The following is a 21,173-nucleotide window of genomic DNA, read 5'->3' as shown; positions in this document are numbered from 1 at the left end:
AAAATGTGCCAGGCAACCTCTTGAGTGTTTTATTTTATAAAACTAATAAATACTATCTTATTTAATCTAGCAATCCTGTGCATTGTTAGAAATATTATTTTTGTATCATAGATTCATTAATTAATATAAAAAATATGTTTAGGCCTTACCAGGTGGTAGGTACTATTCTGGACACTGGGGACATAAACAGTGAGCCAAAGAGAAGAAAAAGCCTGTGTTTTTTTTTTTATAAGTTGAGTAATATTCTCAATATGCAAAAAATCATTTTTACTAGTCAATACAGCTTTCTAATTTGATCTTTTTTTTTTAATTTTTAATTTTTTAAAAAAGCCTGTTTTAATGGAGCTTATAACCACTGATAAGAATGCTGAGACTCAGAGAGGATAATGTACTGAGGCTTAAAAAAGTTAAGTAACTTACTCCCAGCTCTGAATGATTCCATGGTACTTTGCTTTGTAAAAGGAGATAGTTAAAAAATATTTCACTGAAAGGGTGACATCAATCCTGGGACTCGGAGGCTGAAATAAGGAAGAATGTACAGCTCTTAACAACACATTCTCCTCTGTGGCAAATCAGAGCTGTCATCTTTCCAAAAATCTCTTCAATCCAACTATGCAAAAACAGACTCTCCACCTTAAAGAATCTAAAACTATGTTTAACTAAATCAGTTTGCTGTACACCAGAAATTTATACAACATTGTAAACCAACTATACTTCAATTAAAAATAAAAATCTAAAACCAAAAGTAAGGCAGGGACTTCATAGAGATTTGAAGTCAGGTTCTGAAGAGTCAAGCTAGACTGTATTATTTACTAGAGAGTAGGGCTTCCCTGATAGCTCAGCTGGTGAAGAGTCTGCCTGCAACGCAGGAGACCTGGGTTCAATCCCTGGGTTGAGAAGATCCCCTGGAGGAGGGCATGGCAACCCACTCCAGTATTCTTGCTTGGAGAATTCCCATGGACAGAGGAGCCCGGCAGGCTACAGTCCATGGGGGTTACAAAGAGTCAGACACAACTGAGCGACTAAGCACAGCACAGCATAGCCCCTACTGGTGAGGGTAGTACTACAACCTAGCCCTATAGGAAGCTGCTGCTGCTAAGTCGCTTCAGTAGTGTCCAACTCTGTGTGACCCCATAGATGGCAGCCCACCAGGCTCCCCCGTTCCTGGGATTCTCCAGGCAAGAACACTGGAGTGGGTTGCCATTTCCTTCTCCAATGCATGAAAATGCAAAGTGAAAGTGAAGTCGCTTAGTCGTGTCCAACTCTGAGCGACCCCATGGACTGCAGCCTATAAGGCTCCTCGGTCCATGGGATTTTCCAGGCAAGAGTACTGGAGTGGGGTGCCATTGCCTTCTCCATACAGGAAGCTATCATCATCCAAATGAAAAAAGCCTGAAAAGCAAAGAGTCCTTCAAATCTGTAGAGTCAGTTTTGGTAAAGTTCAGGGGGGTAGGAACAAGGAGTGGAAGAATGAAACGTTAGATTTCAAAAGTATTACATCTTAAATTCTTATAAATCCTTCCTAGTATAGTACAGGCAGCATACCACAGGTCTGGTCACTACTTTGACTGCTACTGTTTCACCAAGCCTTCCACTCATCAACTGCATCAGTTTTAGCCAATTAACTTCATAGAGAATCCTCAGAAAATATATCTAGGCTACAAAATAAAAGTTACCTACAGAATTATGGAACAATATTTTGTAGATAAGAGAGAAATACACCACTTTCAGAACCATGGTGAAAAAAACAGACAAGTTGTGATTTTGAGTTTTTCCACATAATATTTGTCTTTTTCTGGCCCAGCTGAGTGTTGAATCAAAACACTCAATAATTCCTGATGTTTTTATTATTATGCTGTATGTTTAGCTAACTTAGGAAGTTTACACACCAGTAAAGAAAATATAATTATCTCTCAGTATTTGTGGCAGATTGGTTCTAGGACCCCTAGCACATAACAAAATCCATGGATGCTCAAGTCCTTCACATAAAATGGAATAGTACAGCCAGGCCCTCCATATCCATGAACGCAGAAGCCACTAATACTGAAGGTCAACTGCATACAAATTAGGGCACACTGGCTACATGGGCTAAACCAAAGATTCTGGTTGTGATCACTCCTGTTTCCCTATAAATGCAATTCTCTATATAACCAAGATTTAATAAGCTAGAAAGTGATCAAATACTTACCTCTGAAAAAAGTCCACTTCCTGTAAAAATTTTTCACACATTCCAAATAAGGGGTCAACGCTGTAGAAGAGAAAAAAAAACAACAAAACAGATAAAAACCCATGTTATTTGAAATCTGAGAACTGAGTAGTAAAGACCAAAGTCCCAGAAACTGAACCTACATGGAAAGACAGTGAGCATGTTACACTGTAAAAATTCTATTTCTCTTAAAGGACTCCTAAAGGACCTACAGGGAAATATTAGACAGAATCCCAAACCCAATTAAAACAGTGCAGTGCTCATTGACTCAATGAATAATCAAAATGAAAGACTATCACAGGCACACTGGGCACCAGACTCGGTTTGGATATAGGACAGGAGCACAGCTTATGGGCCGTGCAATGTCACATTCTTCCGCTGCAGCAGTCCATGCAGCAGCCCATGAAGCAATCCACAGAGCTCTCTGGGAGTTTTGACAGCTCAGGTTCAAGGAGATGAGATCTACATCAGGCCAATGTGGAAGCCATATTCATGGAGAAATTTCATGCCTCATAGGTGCTAATATCTCTTGAAGTAACCTACAGTTATACCTTCCAGGGTACCTAAAGGGCTATGCTCAGTTACAAGAATCACTGCACTCAGTGAAGGCCAAAGCCTTGGCATCTGCGTCAGGTAATTAGAGTTCACTGATAGTTCCTTCTTGTTGTTGCTGTTAGTCACTACATTATGTCTGACTCCTTTGCGAACCCATGTACTGTAGCCACCAGACTCCTCTGTCCATGGAATTCTCCAGGCAAGCATACTGGAATGGGTTGCCATTTCCTTCTCTAGAGGATCTTCCCGACCCAGGGATCAAACCTGAGTCTCCTACATTGGCAGGCGGATTCTTTACCACAGAGCCATCTGGGAAGTCCAATAGTTCCTTCTAGTCTATATGTAATTTTCCTAGAGATCATTTTTACCACAGCAGTGTCATCTAGTAATAGAGTTGATGTCATCAGGTTTCCGGGAAACAGACTTGGAAATCAAAGGTCACATTCTCATGCAAAACGGAAAAAGATTTTGTTACTACTTTGCACACAGACATAGACTATATTTTTTCCTCTTTATCTTGGTTTCTTTGGCCTCATAGTACTTTAAACTTAAATATATACTTAATTAAGCCCAGGCAATATGCCAGGTCAATGTAACTTACTAATCAAAGAATAGATTTTTCCTTTGATCTTTGCACTTTTTTCCTTATAATTTTTACATGGAATGTTCCATTTATTTTCATTAATACATTATTATTTGAAGGAATACAGCTCCAGTGAATAAAAAACAAACACTCTTTCCTTATATAAAAACATGTAAGAGGGACTTCCCTGGTGGTATGGTGAATAAGAACCCACCTGCCAATGCAGGGGACATGCACAACTACTGAGCCTGTGCTCTAGAGACCTCAAGCCACAGCTACTGAAGCCCACATGCTGTGCCGCAACGACCGAAGCCCGGACGTCCAGAGCCCATGCTCCACAAGACGAGAAGCCACCACAACGAGAAAGCCCACTCACTGCAACTAGAGTGAGCCCTCGAGCGGCAACGAAGGACCAGTACAAGCTAAAAAAGGGCAAGAGGACGGGCTCAAGGCTCTTAATAATCCACTTGAGTCTTTCTACTAAACCATAAGCTCCATGAGAGTAGGGGCTTCATATTATTCATCATGTATTTCCTGAAACAAGCAGCTCTTCAATAACTATTTGTTGAATGGATAAATAAATAATAAATGGCAAATGGAAATGTATTCTAAAAGCAACACTAATCTGAATTATTTTCCCAAAAAGTCTGTAGCACTTGAGTCTTCCTTAACTCTGAAAAACTACCAGAAGTAGAACTGAAATTTGCTAGTGAGGTTAACCAACCAAAGATCACCAAGGATGAGACAGCTAGAGAGGAGAACTCCAGCTAAGCAGAGACTGAACTGAAAGCAAGTTAGCCAAGTAGTACCTTTTTTGGCCTGCTTACATACAACCAGTTTGGAGAATTTCTAAGCTGTAAAATATGAAAAGATTTGAGAACTCTTCCCAAACTCCCAAACAGAATAGGTAGCCTCACCTACATGATACATGAAGTAGGCCTCTACCACTAAGAACCCCCCATTTTCAGTGTCAGAGCAAGGCCCACTAGGGAAAACCAAACACTGACCTATAACTGTTAGGCAAGCCTATACCAATTACCAATTTAAACTGGTCTAAATTTTCACTTATAAGTATAAAAACATAATGAAAAATTACCAGATGTTATAAGGATGATCAGGAGCTATCAAGAAAACCAAGAAGACCTCAATGAGATAATATCAGGGCAAGAAAGCACAAAAACCTTTTTTAAAAATTCTAATAAACAACCTCAGTAAGACTCAAGAGAAGATTTGAAACAATATGGCAATAATAAAGCAAGAAAAACTGCTAAAAAAAAGGTACAGAAATAAACAATAATACTGAAATCAATTCAACAGTTGAACACTAGAAGGAAAAATGAGGAAAACTGAAATGGTAAATTAAGAGAGTATGCTGAGGAATTTACTCAGAATACAAAATAGAAAAAGAAACTGAAATTGTAAGAGAAAAGATACAATGTAGGAAAAATAGAGCCAGATGATACAATATCCAGTATGACAGATTGAAGCGGATGGAAGAAGAAGTAATTAAAGAAATGATAGAGGGAAAAAAAAATTTGAGATAAAACAGAGCTAAGGAGTATATCAAGGCTGTATATTGTCACCCTGCTTATTTAACTTATATGCAGAGTACATCATGAGAAACGCTGGACTGGAAGAAACACAAGCTGGAATCAAGATTGCCGGGTGAAATATCAGTAACCTTAGATATGAAGATGACACCACCCATATGGCAGAAAGTGAAGAGGAACTCAAAAGCCTCTTGATGAAAGTGAAAGAGGAGAGTGAAAAAGTTGGCTTAAAGCTCAACATTCAGAAAACGAAGATCATGGCATCTGGTCCCATCACTTCATGGGAAATAGATGGGGCAACAGTGGAAACAGTGTCAGACTTTATTTTTTGGGGCTCCAAAATCACTGCAGATCGTGATTGCAGCCATGAAATTAAAAGACGCTTACTCCTTGGAAGGAAAGTTATGACCAACCTAGATAGCGTATTCAAAAGCAGAGACATTACTTTGCCAACAAAGGTCCATCTAGTCAAGGCTATGGTTTTTCCTGTGGTCATGTATGGATGTGAGAGTTGGACTGTGAAGAAGGCTGAGCGCCGAAGAATTGATGCTTTTGAACTGTGGTGTTGGAGAAGACTCTTGAGAGTCCCTTGGACTGCAAGGAGATCCAACCAGTCCATTCTGAAGGAGATCAGCCCTGGGTGTTCTTTGGAAGGAATGATGCTAAAGCTGAAATTCCAGTACTTTGGCCACCTCATGTGAAGAGTTGACTCATTGGAAAAGACTCTGATGCTGGGAGGGATTGGGGGCAGGAGGAGAAGGGGACTCCAGAGGATGAGATGGCTGGATGGCATCACTGACTCGATGGACGTGAGTCTGAGTGAACTCTGGGAGTTGGTGATGGGGACAGGGAGGCCTGGCGTGCTGATTCATGAGGTCGAAAAGAGTTGGACACGACTGAGCGACTGAACTGAACTGAAGACTTCAAAGTCCCACTAAAGGTCAGTAAGAACAAGGAAAGTAAACACATACCTAGACATATTCAGAAATTTCTGAATTCTAAAAAGAAAAGTTTACAGCTTTGAGAAAAATTAGTTAACTACAAAGGAAAGAGAACGAAACAGACATAGCAATATTTAGTTCTGAAAGAACTCCATTCACGTATGAGAGCAAAAGAAAGTTTCAGATATGCAAAGTCTCCATGAGTACACTGCTAAGCTAAGTCGCTTCAGTCGTGTCCGACTCTGTGCGACCCCATAGACGGCAGCCCACTAGCCTCCCCCGTCCCTGGGATTCTCCAGGCAAGAACACTGGAGTGGGTTGCCATTTCCTTGTCCAATGCATGAAAGTGAAAAGTGAAAGTGAAGTCACTCAGTCGTGTCTGACTCTTAGCGACCCCATGGACTGCAGCCCACCAGGCTCCTCTGTCCATGGGATTTTCCAGGCAAGAGTACTGGAGTGGGGTGCCATTGCCTTCTCCGCCATGAGTACACTGCTGCTACTGCTAAGTCACTTCAGTCGTGTCCGACTCTGTGCGACCCCATAGGTGGCAGCCCACCAGGCTCTGCCATCACTGGGACTCTCCAGGCAAGAACACTGGAGTGGGTTGCCATTTCCTTCTCCACATGAGTACACTACTTATGTACTTATTCTGAAAAACAATTACTAGTGAATGTGTTCCAGTCAGATACACAGTGAATTAGAACAGGGAATTTTAAAAGGCAACTGTGGGGACTTCCCTGGTGGGCCAGTGGCTAAGATTCTGAACTCCCAATGTAGGCGGCCTGGGTTCCATCCCTGGTGAGAGAAGTAGATCTCACGTGCTAGAATTTAAAGATCCTGCAGGCAGCAACTAAGACCAAATAACCAAATAAATAATTTTTTTAAAAAACATAATTGTAGTACAAAAACAGGAGTGGTGGGCAAGCTGGAGCTAAATAATTTTGACAATGTACTTATAAAGATTGACACAGATTTTAATAAAGAATTCATAAAATAAGATACACATGAAAAACTGTAATTCAACATACTGTATAGCACAAGGAACTATAGCCATTATCTTGTAATAACTTCTAATTAAGTATGATCTATAAAAATAGTGAATACGTGAAACTAATACTGTAAATCAGCTGCAATTGAAAAAAAGGATAATCTGAAACTAAATTCTAAATTATTTAACAATGTGAAACTAGCAAATAAACTTAAATTTTGATTAAACGTGGTCTTGATAAAGGTGATCATGAATTCTATTTTTAATGCTAATAAATATAAGGTCTGCTGCTAAGCCGCTCCAGTCGTGTCCAACTCTATACGACCCCATAGATGGCAGCCCACCAGGCTCCCCAGTCCCTGGGATTTCCAGGCAAGAACACTGGAGTGGGTTGCCATTTCCTTCTCCAATGCGTGAAAATGAAAAGTGAAAGTGAAGTCTCTCAGTCATGTCCGACTCTCAGTGATCCCATGGACTGCAGCCTACTAGGCCCCTTCGTCCATGGAATTTTCCAGGCAAGAGTACTGGAGTGGGGTGCCATTGCCTTCTCCGAATATAATGTCAATCAATTTATTAAAAATGAGTAAAAATACTATTTATACAACTAAAAAGAGCTAACATATATTAAGGGTTTATTCTTAATGTGTCAGGCAGCATTTTAAGGGCTTTACATATAATAATTCATTAATCCTTACAATAACTTCATGACAGAGATCCAGGTACTATCATTGCCCCGGTTTAACTTACAGAAAACAAATGGAGAGACATTCTTAAGTACCTTGCCTATGGTTACTAAGTTTGCAAATGGTGGAGTTAAGATCTGAATCTAAGCTATGAGGCACCCTAGCCCTCTGAACCAGTAGTATGTTCTACTGCTTCTAATTTGAATAGCTTAAAACCTGAATAGTATAAAACCTTCAAACCCCTGGAAGAAGAGAGAAACAAAGCAATCAATCCAGCAAAAGTCAAGGAAAAAGAAAACGTAGCAGGAACACGTACAAATGGAAAATATAAAATAATATATTATGAGGGACTTCTCTGGCAGTCCAAAGCAGGTGGCGTGGGTTTGATTCCTGGTCAGGAAATTAAGATTTTATATGCACACAAAGCAGCAGCACAGCCCCAAAAAAATGAGTAAAGACCAAATATATTGGAACCTTATTAATGACATGGAAACATGAAATATATTGCTGGATGAAGTAAAAATAAAGCACAACAGACAAGTATGTTATGATTCAATCTATATTAAACACACATAATCTAAATGGACAGTTAGGTGTTTTATAGTGGGTAGATTACAGAGAACAGAATGTTCATTTAATCTGCAATATTTACATGTTTACAATAATTATATATAAACTGAAAAGGAGATCCATTTTCTTTAAATAAAAAAGTGTAGATGCTGTCACAAGCACTTATCTTTACTCAGCTACAATTGGCACATAGCAGGGATTTAACATTTGCTAAATGAATGTATGGCTATCTCTAAGACTGAGGCACCACCTGACTGTATCAGGTCACCATCAAGAGAAGCAAAGAAATAAAACAACACTCAGAATGTTCTTCATAATGTGTTTTTAGGTGCTTACTTAAACACTCATATATTTGTTTCTCTACATGATTTTTAGGCTAACACAACTAGTGGACTGAGCATCAAATGTGTCTTCTGTCTGATAACAAGTTCCCTAAGTACATATTATACGAAACCTATGGTGCCAAAGATGCACTTTTATCAAACACCAAGAAACAAAAAACACTTTGAATCAAACTATAGCACATCACCAAAATATCTGATTTCAGAGAAGTTAAAATTTTTAAATGAACATTTCAGAATCAATGAAATATAGCAACATAGCAATTCTCATTCTCAGAAAGTCTAACAGCTATCATTATAATGAACTCTTACTATGTACCAAGTACCATGTTAGTGCTTTTACACATTTTACTCCATTCATTATTCATGGCAGAAGACATTATGAAGAGGTGGCAAGAATACATAGAAGAACTATACAAAAATGATCTTCATGACCCACATAATCATGATGGTGTGATCACTCACCTAGAGCCAGACATCCTGGAATGTGAAGTCAAGTGGGCCTTAGAAAGCATCACTACGAACAAGGCTAGTGGAGGTGATGGAATTCCAGTTGAGCTATTTCAAATCCTGAAAGATGATGCTGTGAAAGTGCTGCACTCAATATGCCAGCAAATTTGGAAAACTCAGCAGTGGCCACAGGACTAAAAAAGGTCAGTTTTCATTCCAATCCCAGAAAGGCAATGCCAAAGAATATTCAAACTACCGCACAATCGCACTCATCTCACACGCTAGTAAAGCAATGCTCAAAATTCTCCAAGCCAGGCTTCAGAAGTATATGAACTGTAAACTTCCAGATGTTCAAGCTGGATTTAAAAAAGGCAAAGGAACCAGAGATCAAATTGCCAACATTCCTTGGATCATCGAAAAGCAAGAAAGTTCCAGAAAAACATCTATTTCTGCTTTACTGACTATGCCAAAGCCTTTGACTGTGTGGATCACAATAAACTGTGGAAAATTCTGAAAGAGATGGGAATACCAGACCACCTGACCTGCCTCTTGAGAAACAGATATGCAGGTCAGGAAGCAACAGTTAGAACTGGACATGGAAAAACAGACTGGTTCCAAAAGGTCAAGGCTATTGTCACCCTGCTTATTTAACTTCTATGCAGAGTACATCATGAAAAAGACTGGCCTGGATGATGCAGATGACACCACCCTTATGGCAGAAAGCAAAGAAGAACTAAAAAGCCTCTTGATGAAAGTGAAAGACGAGAGTGAAAAAGTTGGCTTAAAGCTCAACATTCAGAAAACGAAGATCATGGCATCTGGTCCCATCACTTCATGGGAAATAGATGGGGAAACAGTGGAAACAGTGAAATACTTTATTTATGGGGGCTCCAAAATCACTGCAGATGGTGATTGCAGCCATGAAATGAAAAGACGCTTGCTCATTGGAAGAAAAGTTATGACCAACCTAGACAGCATATTCAAAAGCAGAGACGTTACTTTGCCAAAAAAGGTCTGTGTAGTCAAGGCTATGGTTTTTCTAGTAGTCATGTATGGATGTGAGTGTTGGCCTATAAAGAAAGCTGAGGGCCGAAGAATTGATGCTTTTGAACTGTGGTGTTGGAGAAGACAATTGAGAATCCTTTGGACTGCAAGGAAATCCAACCAGTCCATCCTAAAGGAAATCAGTCCTGAATATTCACTGGAAGGTCTGATGTTGAAGCTGAAACTCCAATACTTTGGCCACCTGATGTGAAGAACTGACTCATTTGAAAAGACCCTGATGCTGGGAAAGATTGAAGGCAGGAGGAGAAAGGGACAACAGAGGATGAGATGGTTGGATGGTATCACCGGCTCAATGGACTTGAGTTTGTGTAAACTCCAGAAGCTGGTGATGGACAGGGAGGCCTGGCGTACTGCAGTCCATGGGGTTGCAAAGAGTTGGACACGACTGAGCGACTGAACTGACTGATTCTTCATGGAAACCTTATGAGACAGATGCTGTCATCATTCTCATTTTACAGGTAGGGAAACAAGGCTCAGAGAGGCTAAAAAGAAAAAAACCTGTCTATAATCAAACAAGGAGTAAGTAGAAAGGTCAAGATTTGAACAAAGCAGTCTCACAGCACCAGATAGTCTCAAAATTTGTCTTTACTGCCTAAGACAAAGCACTAGTCCCTTCAGAAGAGAAAACAAAATGGTTCAGGCATGAAATTCTTAAAGAAATCTATCAGGGATCATATAGTACACTTTGTTGCCAGATGAAATCCTATATTCTGCTGTAGGAAATGGAGAGCCACTGAGGGGTTTTGCCAGGGATCTAATATGATATAAGAATGGAATTTGGAATATCTCAAGAAATAAAGAGCTTGCAATATCCCTTAGGTGAAAAGTAACACTGCAAGTGTTAGTCTCCAGTCGTGCCTAACTCTTTGTGACCCTATGGACTGTAGTCTACCAGATTCCTCTGTCCGTGAGATTTCCCAGGCAGGAATACTGGAGTGGGTTGCCATTTTCTTCTCCAGAGGATCTTCTCGACCCAGGGATCGAACCCAGGTCTCCTGCATTGCAGATGGAATCTTTACTGTCTGAGCCACCAGGGAAGCCCATCCCATAGGTAATCTTTCCTAAATATAATTTCATGCATCATTAACCTTGGTGAGATTTCTGAATGTATTTTTAGGTGTCCTTAAAAGGACTGGGCGACCCTTTTTTTGCCAACCACACATCTTACCCTCGAGCAGTCCGTGCTGTTACTATAAGTTGCAGGGCTTTGGCCTGCAGCCTCATGTGATGGATAATCACCACCTGCTTATTCTCCACGCCACTATACATGAACTCCATTTTGTAGGTTTCTTCCATGATCTATAAGGAAAACAGCAGCACAGAATTCTGAGTGAAACCAGACCTGACCAGAGTTTTTTTTTTAAGGCCTAAGCTTTAATTCTGATCTGAGATTTTTAAGTGCCTATGTTTATGGAAATTTATATAATTTCAGAGAAATTAATATTCATGTTAACAGAAATTTTTAAGTCTTGTGAAAAGAGAATTACTTTGTCAATTAAAATAACAAAGTCATCTGGTAATATTATTCAGTTGATGACATAAAGATATGAAAGTTTACACACTTAGATAAAACTGTAAAGCACTGCTTGTAACTCTAAAGCAAATTCACTTCACGTGGCAGCAAATGGATATATATAGAAACGTAATCTTCAAGAAAGGCCCTCAAGAGTTTAGTATCAGAAACCATTACCCAGCTGTTAGTCATCTAGTCTGCTCCATGAGCTGGGTCTGTCAGAGGGATTTTACGGAGGGAATCAGTGCAGAAAACAGTATCTGTGACCTCAGCTCAAGCCCAGTGCATCTTAAGCTCTTATTCTATTCTATCCAAGGCAGCGACTCCCTCTAATGATGTTTCTCTTTCCCTTCTGTGGTTTTTGAAGGCACTGAGTCGGAAAAATGACTCCAGGTTCTCCTACAACTGACAGTAAGGTATATTTCCTAATAACACAGTGCCTCAGTTTCCCTAACTATAAACGCAGAAGAAACAGCACCAACATAGTAAAATTTAAAGGATTAAATGGGGCGTGGAAGGTGCTTAACACAGTAACTATCACATGAAAGCGCAGTACTAGTCACTCAGTCGTGTCTGACTCTTTGTGACCCATGGACTGCAGCCCGCCAGCCTCCTCCATCCACCCGATTCTCCAGGTAAGAATACTGGAGTGGGTTGCCATTTCCTTCTCCAGGGGATCTTCTTGATCCAAGAATCGAACCTAGGTTTCCCATCTTGCAGGCAGACTCTACATCTGAGCCACCAGGGAGCCCAACTGTCGCATGGAAATGGTAATTCCTTTCTCTCTTCCAGATTACTGCTTCCTGGTCCCATCCCTCCCAACATGGCCCATCTCCAGTCTGCAGTCATTAAGTTCTACTCCCCTACAAGCCACATGGTAGGTCTGAGAGGGGGACTAGATTAGAGATCAAGCAGAATAGTGGAAAGAAAACAGACTCTGGGTATCAGAGGATCTGAGGTCAAGTCTCTGATTTACTACCTATAGCTCTCTGACTATAACCTTGCTGAGTGCTGTTTCATCTGTAAAATGGACTCAATACTTACTCCTACCTAACGGGGTGTGTGTGTGTGTGTGTGTGTGTGTGGACTCAATACTTATTCCTACCTAATGGGGTGTGTGTGTGTGTGTGCACACGCACGCCATGAAGCTTTCAGGATCTTAGTTCTCTGACCAGGGACTGAACCTGTGCCCCCTTTAGTGAAAGCACAGAGTCCTAACCATTGGACTGCCAGGGAAGTTCCACCGAATGAGATTATTAGGAGGATTAAGTAAAACAGACTTGAAATCATTTAGTGAACTATAATGTAACAGTCATAGTCACCATCATTATCTTCCAATTGGGTCATAGTTAGTCATATACAAACTTACTGTTAGGAAGGCATGACCCAGAAGAGCAAATGCCATTACCCAAAAATGAAGGGAAATTGCTCAAAACTAGGAAGAAAGACACTTAAGGCAAGTAAAATTAAATTCTACTTAATGAACTGAGGAGAAACATAAGGACCTTTAAATATTCAAGAGATGGTTAAAGAAATGAGAGAGATGGTACAGGTTGAAATTATAAACAACCTCGAAATGAGTTCAGCTACATTTTCAGATGAAAGACTCATGATATTATTATTCAATTTTAGCATATCTGAAATTTGTTGTTGTTTAGTCACCAAATTGTGTCCAACTCTTTTGTAATCGCATGGATTACCAGGCTCCTATAGCCCACCAAGCTCCTCTGTCCATGTGATTGCCCACGCAAGAATACTGGAGTAGGTTGCCATTTCCTTCTCCAGGGGATCTTCCCTACCCAGGGATCAAACCCACATCGCCTTCATTGGCAGACAGATTCTTTACCACTGAGCCAACAGAGAAGTCCCCATTTCTGAAATACAAATTAATATTTTAGAACACAAAAGAAATCTTAGAAATCAGAGAGATTAAGTAACTTGCTCTTTATCACTTAGCAAATTAGAGGCAGACATGGGAACAGAACCAAAGCCCCCTGACTCGAAAGCCGGTGCTGTGTCCCCTAATTATGCTGCTCCTCGTATCACTATCTTCTGTCACAGGCTGGAAGTGGGGAGCCACAGCAGAGCCTTGTGAAGTCCTCTGACTCTAACTAACTTAGAGAACACAATTTCTGGACAAATACCTATCTGAGGAGAAGGTCTCAATAAGCTTACCTGTTTTGCTGCTGCTGAGGCCAAATCACTCTGCTTCAAATATAAAGGGGCGGCCACATTCCACAGCTTTTCCTGCAGGGCCTAACAAGTCAGCAGAGGATAGAACCAGAGGTCATAAAGACTGCATATCATTTGAGACTTTAGAGTTCATTTTACTTTGAAAATTTACTGTGATCAAGACCCCCTCTCAGTCTTACTCTTTTAAGCCAAAGTAGAGACCAATGATTTGGGCCAAATGCAATCCTCCCCCATTCAATTCGTGGCCCAAAGACCCCATGCCCCAGACCATAGCTTTGCAAGCAAAGTGCAGGAGACATGAAGGCCTTATCACAATGTCCAGGCAAGCTAGGCTTCTGAGGTCTGGGACCTCCTGATCTCAAAGCCCATGGACTACCCTGACAGCCCAGACCCTTCTTCCTTGACTTGATTCCTTTTTCTTTGCTCTATGCTCACTATCTGTGAATACCCCTATCACCTGACCAACATACTCAAATAAAAAATCAAGATTTCCTAGATTCCTCGCTAACTCTCCATATTCAAAACTATCACTTATAGCCACGAATTTTACCTTTCATCTCTCTCCTCTCCTATCCATCCATATGGCATCTCATCTAAACCTCTGCTATAGTCTCTTATTTTCACAGTCCTTCTTAATTATAGACATAATGACAGTTCAGAAAACCTAGACTTACACTGTCCAATAGAAATATAACATAAGCCATGGATGTGATTTTACATTTTCTAGTAGTTACATCTTTGAAATTTAAAAAAAAAGACAGAAAAATAACAATAACCAAAAAATGTAAAAAGAGACAGGTGAAATTAATTTATCAATACAATTTATTTAACCCAGTATATACACTATGCAATCAATAGTTTAAAAATTATTAACGAGATAGTTCACATTTTTTCATACTAAGTCTAAGAAATCCAGTGTGTATTTACACTTACAGCACATCTCAATATGAACATTTAAAGTGCTCAACAGTTACATGTACCTAGTGACTATCAGACAGCGGCAAGTCTGGAGTATTAACACAGAAATTTTTAAATTATACTACTAAATCACACTACCACTCACAGAGTTACTGTTTTCGAATATTTGCTTCCAATAATTTCTCATATACATGTTTTTTATATAGTTGTAGTTGTAGAAATCAGAGTAATTTTGTATGCTTTTTAGGGTGTGTGTGCGCAAAGTCACCTCAGTCATGTTTGACTCTTTGAAATCCTATGGACTGTAGCCCACCAGGCTTCTCTTTCCATGGAATTTTCCAGGCAAGAATACTGAAGTGGGTTGCCATTTCCTCCTCCAGGGGATCTTCCTGACCTAGGGATCGAACCTGTGCCTCTTAGGACTCCAGCATTGGCAGGTGGGTTCTTTACCACTAGCGACACCTGGGAAGCATTTGGGTATATAACATTATATCACATTTTGAAGTAATCTCTTCTCTTTTACTACTAAAGAAAAGTAGATTCTTTTCGAAGGCCTTTTGGTATTCCAATGCAGAAGATAGCAAGCCAAGGAAGAAGGAAGAAGACCAGTGTTGACATGGCACTCACTATGTACCAGACAATAGACCAAGGGTTTTCACATGCTGCTTGCTACCAATTCTTACCTGGGTAGAGTAATTATTAGCCTTGTTTTATAGAAACTTATGCTTCCCTGGTGGCTCCGATGGTAAACTGTCTGCCTGCAGTGCAGGAGACCTGGGTTTGATTCCTGGGTCGGGAATATCCCCTGGAGAAGAAAATGGCAATCCACTCCAGCACTCTTGCCTGGAAAATCCCATGGACGGAGGAGCCTGGTAGGCTGCAGTCCATGGGGTCGCTAGGAGTTGGACACAACTGAGCGACTTCACTTTCACTTTCTATAGAAACTTGGAAAAGCCAAATAACTGTGCAAAGGGACATAAAGGAACTTTTGGGGATAATGGAAATGTTCTACATCTTAACTGTGTTAGTGGTTACAAAGGTATATATATTTGAGTGAATCTATCTAGCCAATTTAGGACTGTTTAAATCCCAACCTACTTTAGTGTACACATCCATTTTCACATGTATACATACACCTAATCACCCTAAAATCACATATCTTACAGTGGCTAATAATTTCTGACTCCTTCATTTATTCTGACTTTGGTCAAATATCACTAACAGCTTTGAAGACTAACAACACTTAGAACTAAAGCCAAGGTAAAGTTTTATCAAGTGAGAGGGCTCTCCAAAATCAGACGTTTGAATTAACAGCAGAACTCTGCTGCAGAAGCTGACAGCTATTGAGCTAGTTTAATTGGTTTTCAACTCAGTAAACTGAAACAGCCTTTTGGTACTAACTTGCTACACACACACATACATATATATACATGTAATCTAACTACCTACTATGAAATGCCAGCAAGTTGGCCCTTTTAAGAGCAATGAAATCAACCTTTGACTAATTTGACTTTGACAAAATGAAATTAGCATTACAAATATATATATATGTTTATATAAGATCTTTGCTAATCAAATTATTTAAAAACAGTTAAAATCCTTGGGATTCTAATGCAACTGATTATCCAATCTGCTCCAATTATATAATGAAAGAATTCTCCCAAATTAAAAAATTAAAATTCCTATATAAGTTAACAATTCTTTAATTACAGACAAATATAATTATACTTCAGAGTACATAATTTCCCCATTGCTAAGCAGTTGCATAAGACCATATATTTTTCTACTTAAGGCCTCAAACACTGCTGAATCCATTAAAGCACATTCTTAGCATCATATTCAAGAACAAAATGGATTCAAACTAACCTTAATGAGAAGAAGTTGACACCTAAGATAGGTAGCAGAGAAGTCAGCTACTCCCGCCAATTCAGACTGAAGTTCTCCAAGCCTTTGCAGATCCCTGCCATAAATAAAACCCCAAGTCAAACAGAGAATAAGGATAATGACAACAATTAAAGATCATGTCAAAAGCATTTACCATTTTATACCTAGTAAATTGATTAAAAAAAAATTTAAATGACAGAACCCAGTGCTGAAGTGGTTATAATGAAACTGGTTCACTTACATTTTGATAGCAGTTTAAGTTGATATAATTCTTCTGGAAAGTAAAACCAAAAGGCACACATATAATCAAATAATTTGATAAGTAGTTTTATCCTGAGAGATAGCAGGGAAATATTATCCTGAGAGATAGCAGGGAAATATTCAAAACAAATGAAATGTTTTATGCCCCACAATATTCACTGTTGTATGGACTATTACAGTAAAACACAGTAATTATTTAAATAGTTAATGGTAGAGGAATTATTAAATAAATTACTGTACATCCAGTCAATGGAATATTCTACAAGCGTTAAACTATAATATGGTAATAAGGTATATGATCTCAATTATATAAAAACTATACACACACACACACACACACACACACACACGAAAAAGACAGCAAACTGTTTTCTGGATAGAGGAATTAGGGTGTTTTTATTGCCTTCTCCCAACTATGCTTTATTTTCCAAATGTTTTATACAATGGACAAGTATGTTTTATATCATCAGAAAAAAAATTTTTTAAGTATTGTAGTGGGCTCTATTGGCTGCCTACCTAATTTATGCTCTGCTGCTGCTGCTAAGTCGCTTCAGTCGTGTCCGACTCTGTGCGACCCCATAGACGGCAGCCCACCAGGCTCCCCCATCCCTGGGATTCTCCAGGCAAGAACACTGGAGTGGGTTGCCATTTCCTCCTCCAATGCACGAAAGTGAAAAGTGAAAGAGAAGTCGCTCAGTTGTGTCCAACTCTTAGCAACCCCATGGACGGCAGCCTACCAGGCTTCTCAGTCCATGGGATTTTCCAGGCAAGAGTACTGGAGTGGGTTGCTATTGCCTTTTCCGAATTTATGCTCTACTTCTTCCTAATAATGTGAACCCTTCCTACTTCCTACTAAGTGAACCCTGATTTTGTTCAAGAGATGTCCCCAAACCTAGTTCTAGGTAGAGTACAACCGGATTAAACCAATTGGTACATGTCATCTCCCTGGTTATGTGACCTTATCAGTCCTACTTGGAAGGAAAGGATTTATTATTTTTTTTCTGGCTGTGATGTGTGGCATGCAGCAATCTTAGTTCCTGACCAGGGATCAAACCTGTGCCTCCCGCAGTGGAAGAATGGAGCCCTAACCACTGGGATCCCCCAGGAAATTCCCTGGAAGGACTCTTATTTGAAACGTGAAGCACGTTTGATGGTGGTCTCCGAATCACTCATGCTCCCTCTTTCTCTCATTAAACTGAACAAGAATGTTTTATAGTCCTGATTACCAATGGCAGCCATACTGCAACTCTAAAAGAAAAAAGCCCTGGGATAAAGCAAATGTTGAGGACAAGAAAAATCCAAAGAGGCAGAGAGAAACTGGGTCCTTAATGATATAAATGAACTACTTAACCATATCATACTTAGAACTAACAATCCATCTCAAGAAAATTCATAGAAAGCTGCCTGTTTTCTTAAGGTCCATATCAAGATTTCATATAGTAATCGTAACTGTGGGAAACCTAAAGATTTGGCTAATGAGAGAAGTTAACTCTTTCAGAGCTGCCATAATATATCAGGTTTCAGAGCAGCCTATACAAAACTGTCCACTGGACTAAGTCTCTCCCTCTTATCTTGGGCAACTTTCTGATAGCTAGTGCTGCCTCCTTGGTACCAAAAAGGAGATGCCCCGGAAAGGGGTGAAGAGAGAATTATTTCCAAAGTGACTGAATAAATTGGGGTCTGTGGCTTACACTATTGTCTCTGAGTTTTGGTGGTTTGAGCTGATCCTGGAGAGCCTGTTCATGTGTGGAAATCTATCACAATGAATGGCAAGACCCTGTACTAGCAAACCACACCTGTAAAATGCTATTTTGGTGGCCAGCTGGTCTCTCCCTTTTTGCACCACTAACATCTATCTTGCAAAAGATGGCTCTGAATCATTCTACTTTGGAACCATATCATCTACAGACAGATTCTGCCTTCTCTTACATTACAGAGAACACTGACCAGCTGACTATACATTAGCTGACCGTTCCCAAGTGTTAAGTCATTCTACCATCCTTGAACTGTAATGATTATTCTGAGTTGCACAAAATAAGATGCAACCCAACTAGCTACAGGAAATCTGAACTATTATACAAACAAAAATAGAAAATTTCTAGCCCTGCTCAAAACATTCTGTGTCCCAGTGTTTCCTCCCTATATCTTTTTATGCCCACAATCCTTAGGAAGCCTCAGTTCAGACATTCATTAGGAGACTACGGACTCATTAATGAAAAAGGTACAAAAAGCACCGTCTATGTGTACTGTACTAGGTGTGACGGGTGTTTCCTTACTTGAGCGCATTTAATCCTTACAACGTGAACTGCAATTACAGGCATACATCAGAAAATCCTGGGTTCAGTTCCAAACCACCACAAATAAAGCAAACATCACAATAAAGTTAGGCATGCAAACTCTTTCCCCATACACATAAAAGTTATGTTTATACTACACCGGAGGTTACTAAGTGAACAACAGCACTGTGTCTAAGAAAACAGTAGAAGTACCTTAATTTAAAAACAATTTTTGTTAAAAAATGCTAACCATCATCAGAGACTTCAGCAAGCTATAATCTTTTTGCAATAGTTACATTAAAGATCACTGATCACAAATGACCATAACAAATATGATAATAATGAAAAAGTCTTAAATATTGTGAGAATTACCAGAATGTGAAGAGATACAAAATGAGCAAATAATGCTAGAAAAATGACACTGACAGACTTGCTTGACACAAGCTGCTGTGGAGTTTCGCCCCCTCCCCCAGCCCATTTTTCTTGATGAATCTGGCTAAAGATTTATCGATTTTGTTTATTTTATCAAAGGGATAAAATAAAAAGCTTTTAGGAATTTCACTGGTGGTACAGTTGGTCAGAGTCTGCCTGTCAATGCAGGGGACCCAGATGGGTTCAATCCCTGGTCCAGGAAGATTCCACATGCTGCCGAGCAACTCAGCCCAGGGCCACAACCACTGAAACCCCTGTACCCAGAGCCCAGGCTCCACAACCAGAAAAGCCACTGCAATGAGAATCCTAGGCACTGCAACTAGAGAAGCCCTTGCTCTCTGCAAGTAGGGAAAGTCTGCGTGTAGCAATGCAGACCCAATGCAACCGAAAATAAAATAATAAAAAAAAGAACCAGCTTTTAATTCCATCAGCCTTTTCTATTGTTCTTTTAGTCTCTTATTTATTTCTGCTGTGATTTTATGACTTCTCTCCTACTAACTTTGGGTTTTGTTTGTCCTTCTTTCTATCGTTGCTTTAGGTGTAAACTTGGGTCATCTGAGATTTTTCTTGGTTCTTGAGTTAAGACTGTATCACTGTAAACTTCCCTCTAAGGACTGTTTTTGCTACATCCATAGGTTCTAGATTGTCAGGTTTTCATTTTCATTTTACTCCAGGTATTTTTTACCTTTCCTGTTTGATTTGAAACAAGTCTTAGATTTTAAACCTCACTGTACTAGATCTTTCATATCATACACTGTTTATCCAGAAACAGAGCAGTGTGTTGACAGAAGGACTCTAACAACCTAGGCTCTAGTCTAGGCCTTTGCTGTTCCTTGCCTTTGACAGTTTCCTCCCTTCCTCACTTGACAAATTTATATTCATTCTTCTGGTCACTGCTTAAGCCATGAATGGAAGGGTTAAACCCCGCTTCCATCTTTTAGAAAACCCTGTACTTACTGTATCGTGTGGGAAGCACAATATTGCTTGCCTTATTTACCCAACCAGGCTGTAAGATCCCCTGTAACAGGGACTGTGTCTTGTTATGACTGTGTCCCTTTTTCCCAGCACAATGCTTGACATACGATGGGTGCTGAAAAACCATATAACTAATTAATGAACCCAGGCTCCCTCACTCATTGTAAAAGTTGGATAATTCTCATATGATTGTTTTCAAATTCAATGAAACAATGTACATAATACACTTAGAAGGGTGCATACATAGTGGACACTTAATAGAAAATAGTTCTTGTTATAATCAAGGATAGCAGAGCCTTACAAAGGATCAAATCCATGAGACTGAAGATGAGGTATAAGCAGAAGAAAATGCCATCTATAAAAATCTTAGAAGTTTTCCTTCCTGGTTAAGCCATCATAACTAAAGTTTTCAACAAATACTTACTCAGCTCCTATAAAGCACCCAAAATACAGTAGTGAACACTAAGTAGTTATGTCAAGTTCTAAAAACAAACCAAAAATTCATCCCCCAGGACCATCACTGAACTATAGCAGTGAGGTGAAATCTTAGTTGGGTGACATGCCTGCTTAGATTACAATGAAGGACAATGTGTATGACAGTGAATTTTGTTTGTTTGATACTAGTACTAACAAGTAAATGGCCACAGTCTTAATCAGAGAAACTTCTGTATGAAATCTGGACTAAGTTCACTTTTCAACAACTATAGAAAATGTAAATTCTGCAGAACCCCAGGGGCCATTTGATCTATTCTTCACAGATATAAGAATCCCTTTCACTGCTGCATATCA

At 39.6% G+C, this 21,173-nt stretch overlaps 1 protein-coding gene across 1 annotated transcript in view; it reads right to left on the bottom strand.

Annotated features, from left to right (window-relative positions):
- INTS4 (integrator complex subunit 4) overlaps window positions 1-21,173 on the bottom strand; it is a 108,358-nt gene that overhangs the window by 10,709 nt on the left and 76,476 nt on the right. Inside the window, exons 16-19 of the mRNA XM_061406156.1 lie at window positions 16,423-16,516; window positions 13,621-13,701; window positions 11,101-11,231; window positions 2,189-2,248 (exon numbers count right to left, since the gene is read on the bottom strand). Coding sequence (XP_061262140.1) covers window positions 2,189-2,248; window positions 11,101-11,231; window positions 13,621-13,701; window positions 16,423-16,516 — 366 coding nt within the window. The remainder of the gene's footprint in view (window positions 1-2,188; window positions 2,249-11,100; window positions 11,232-13,620; window positions 13,702-16,422; window positions 16,517-21,173) is intronic.

Source organism: Bos javanicus, chromosome 29 (assembly GCF_032452875.1).
Source record: "Bos javanicus breed banteng chromosome 29, ARS-OSU_banteng_1.0, whole genome shotgun sequence".
NCBI classification, from domain to species: Eukaryota; Metazoa; Chordata; class Mammalia; order Artiodactyla; family Bovidae; genus Bos; species Bos javanicus.
Note: the sequence above shows the minus strand (reverse complement) of the source record. Positions and strands in the feature narration are given on the sequence as shown.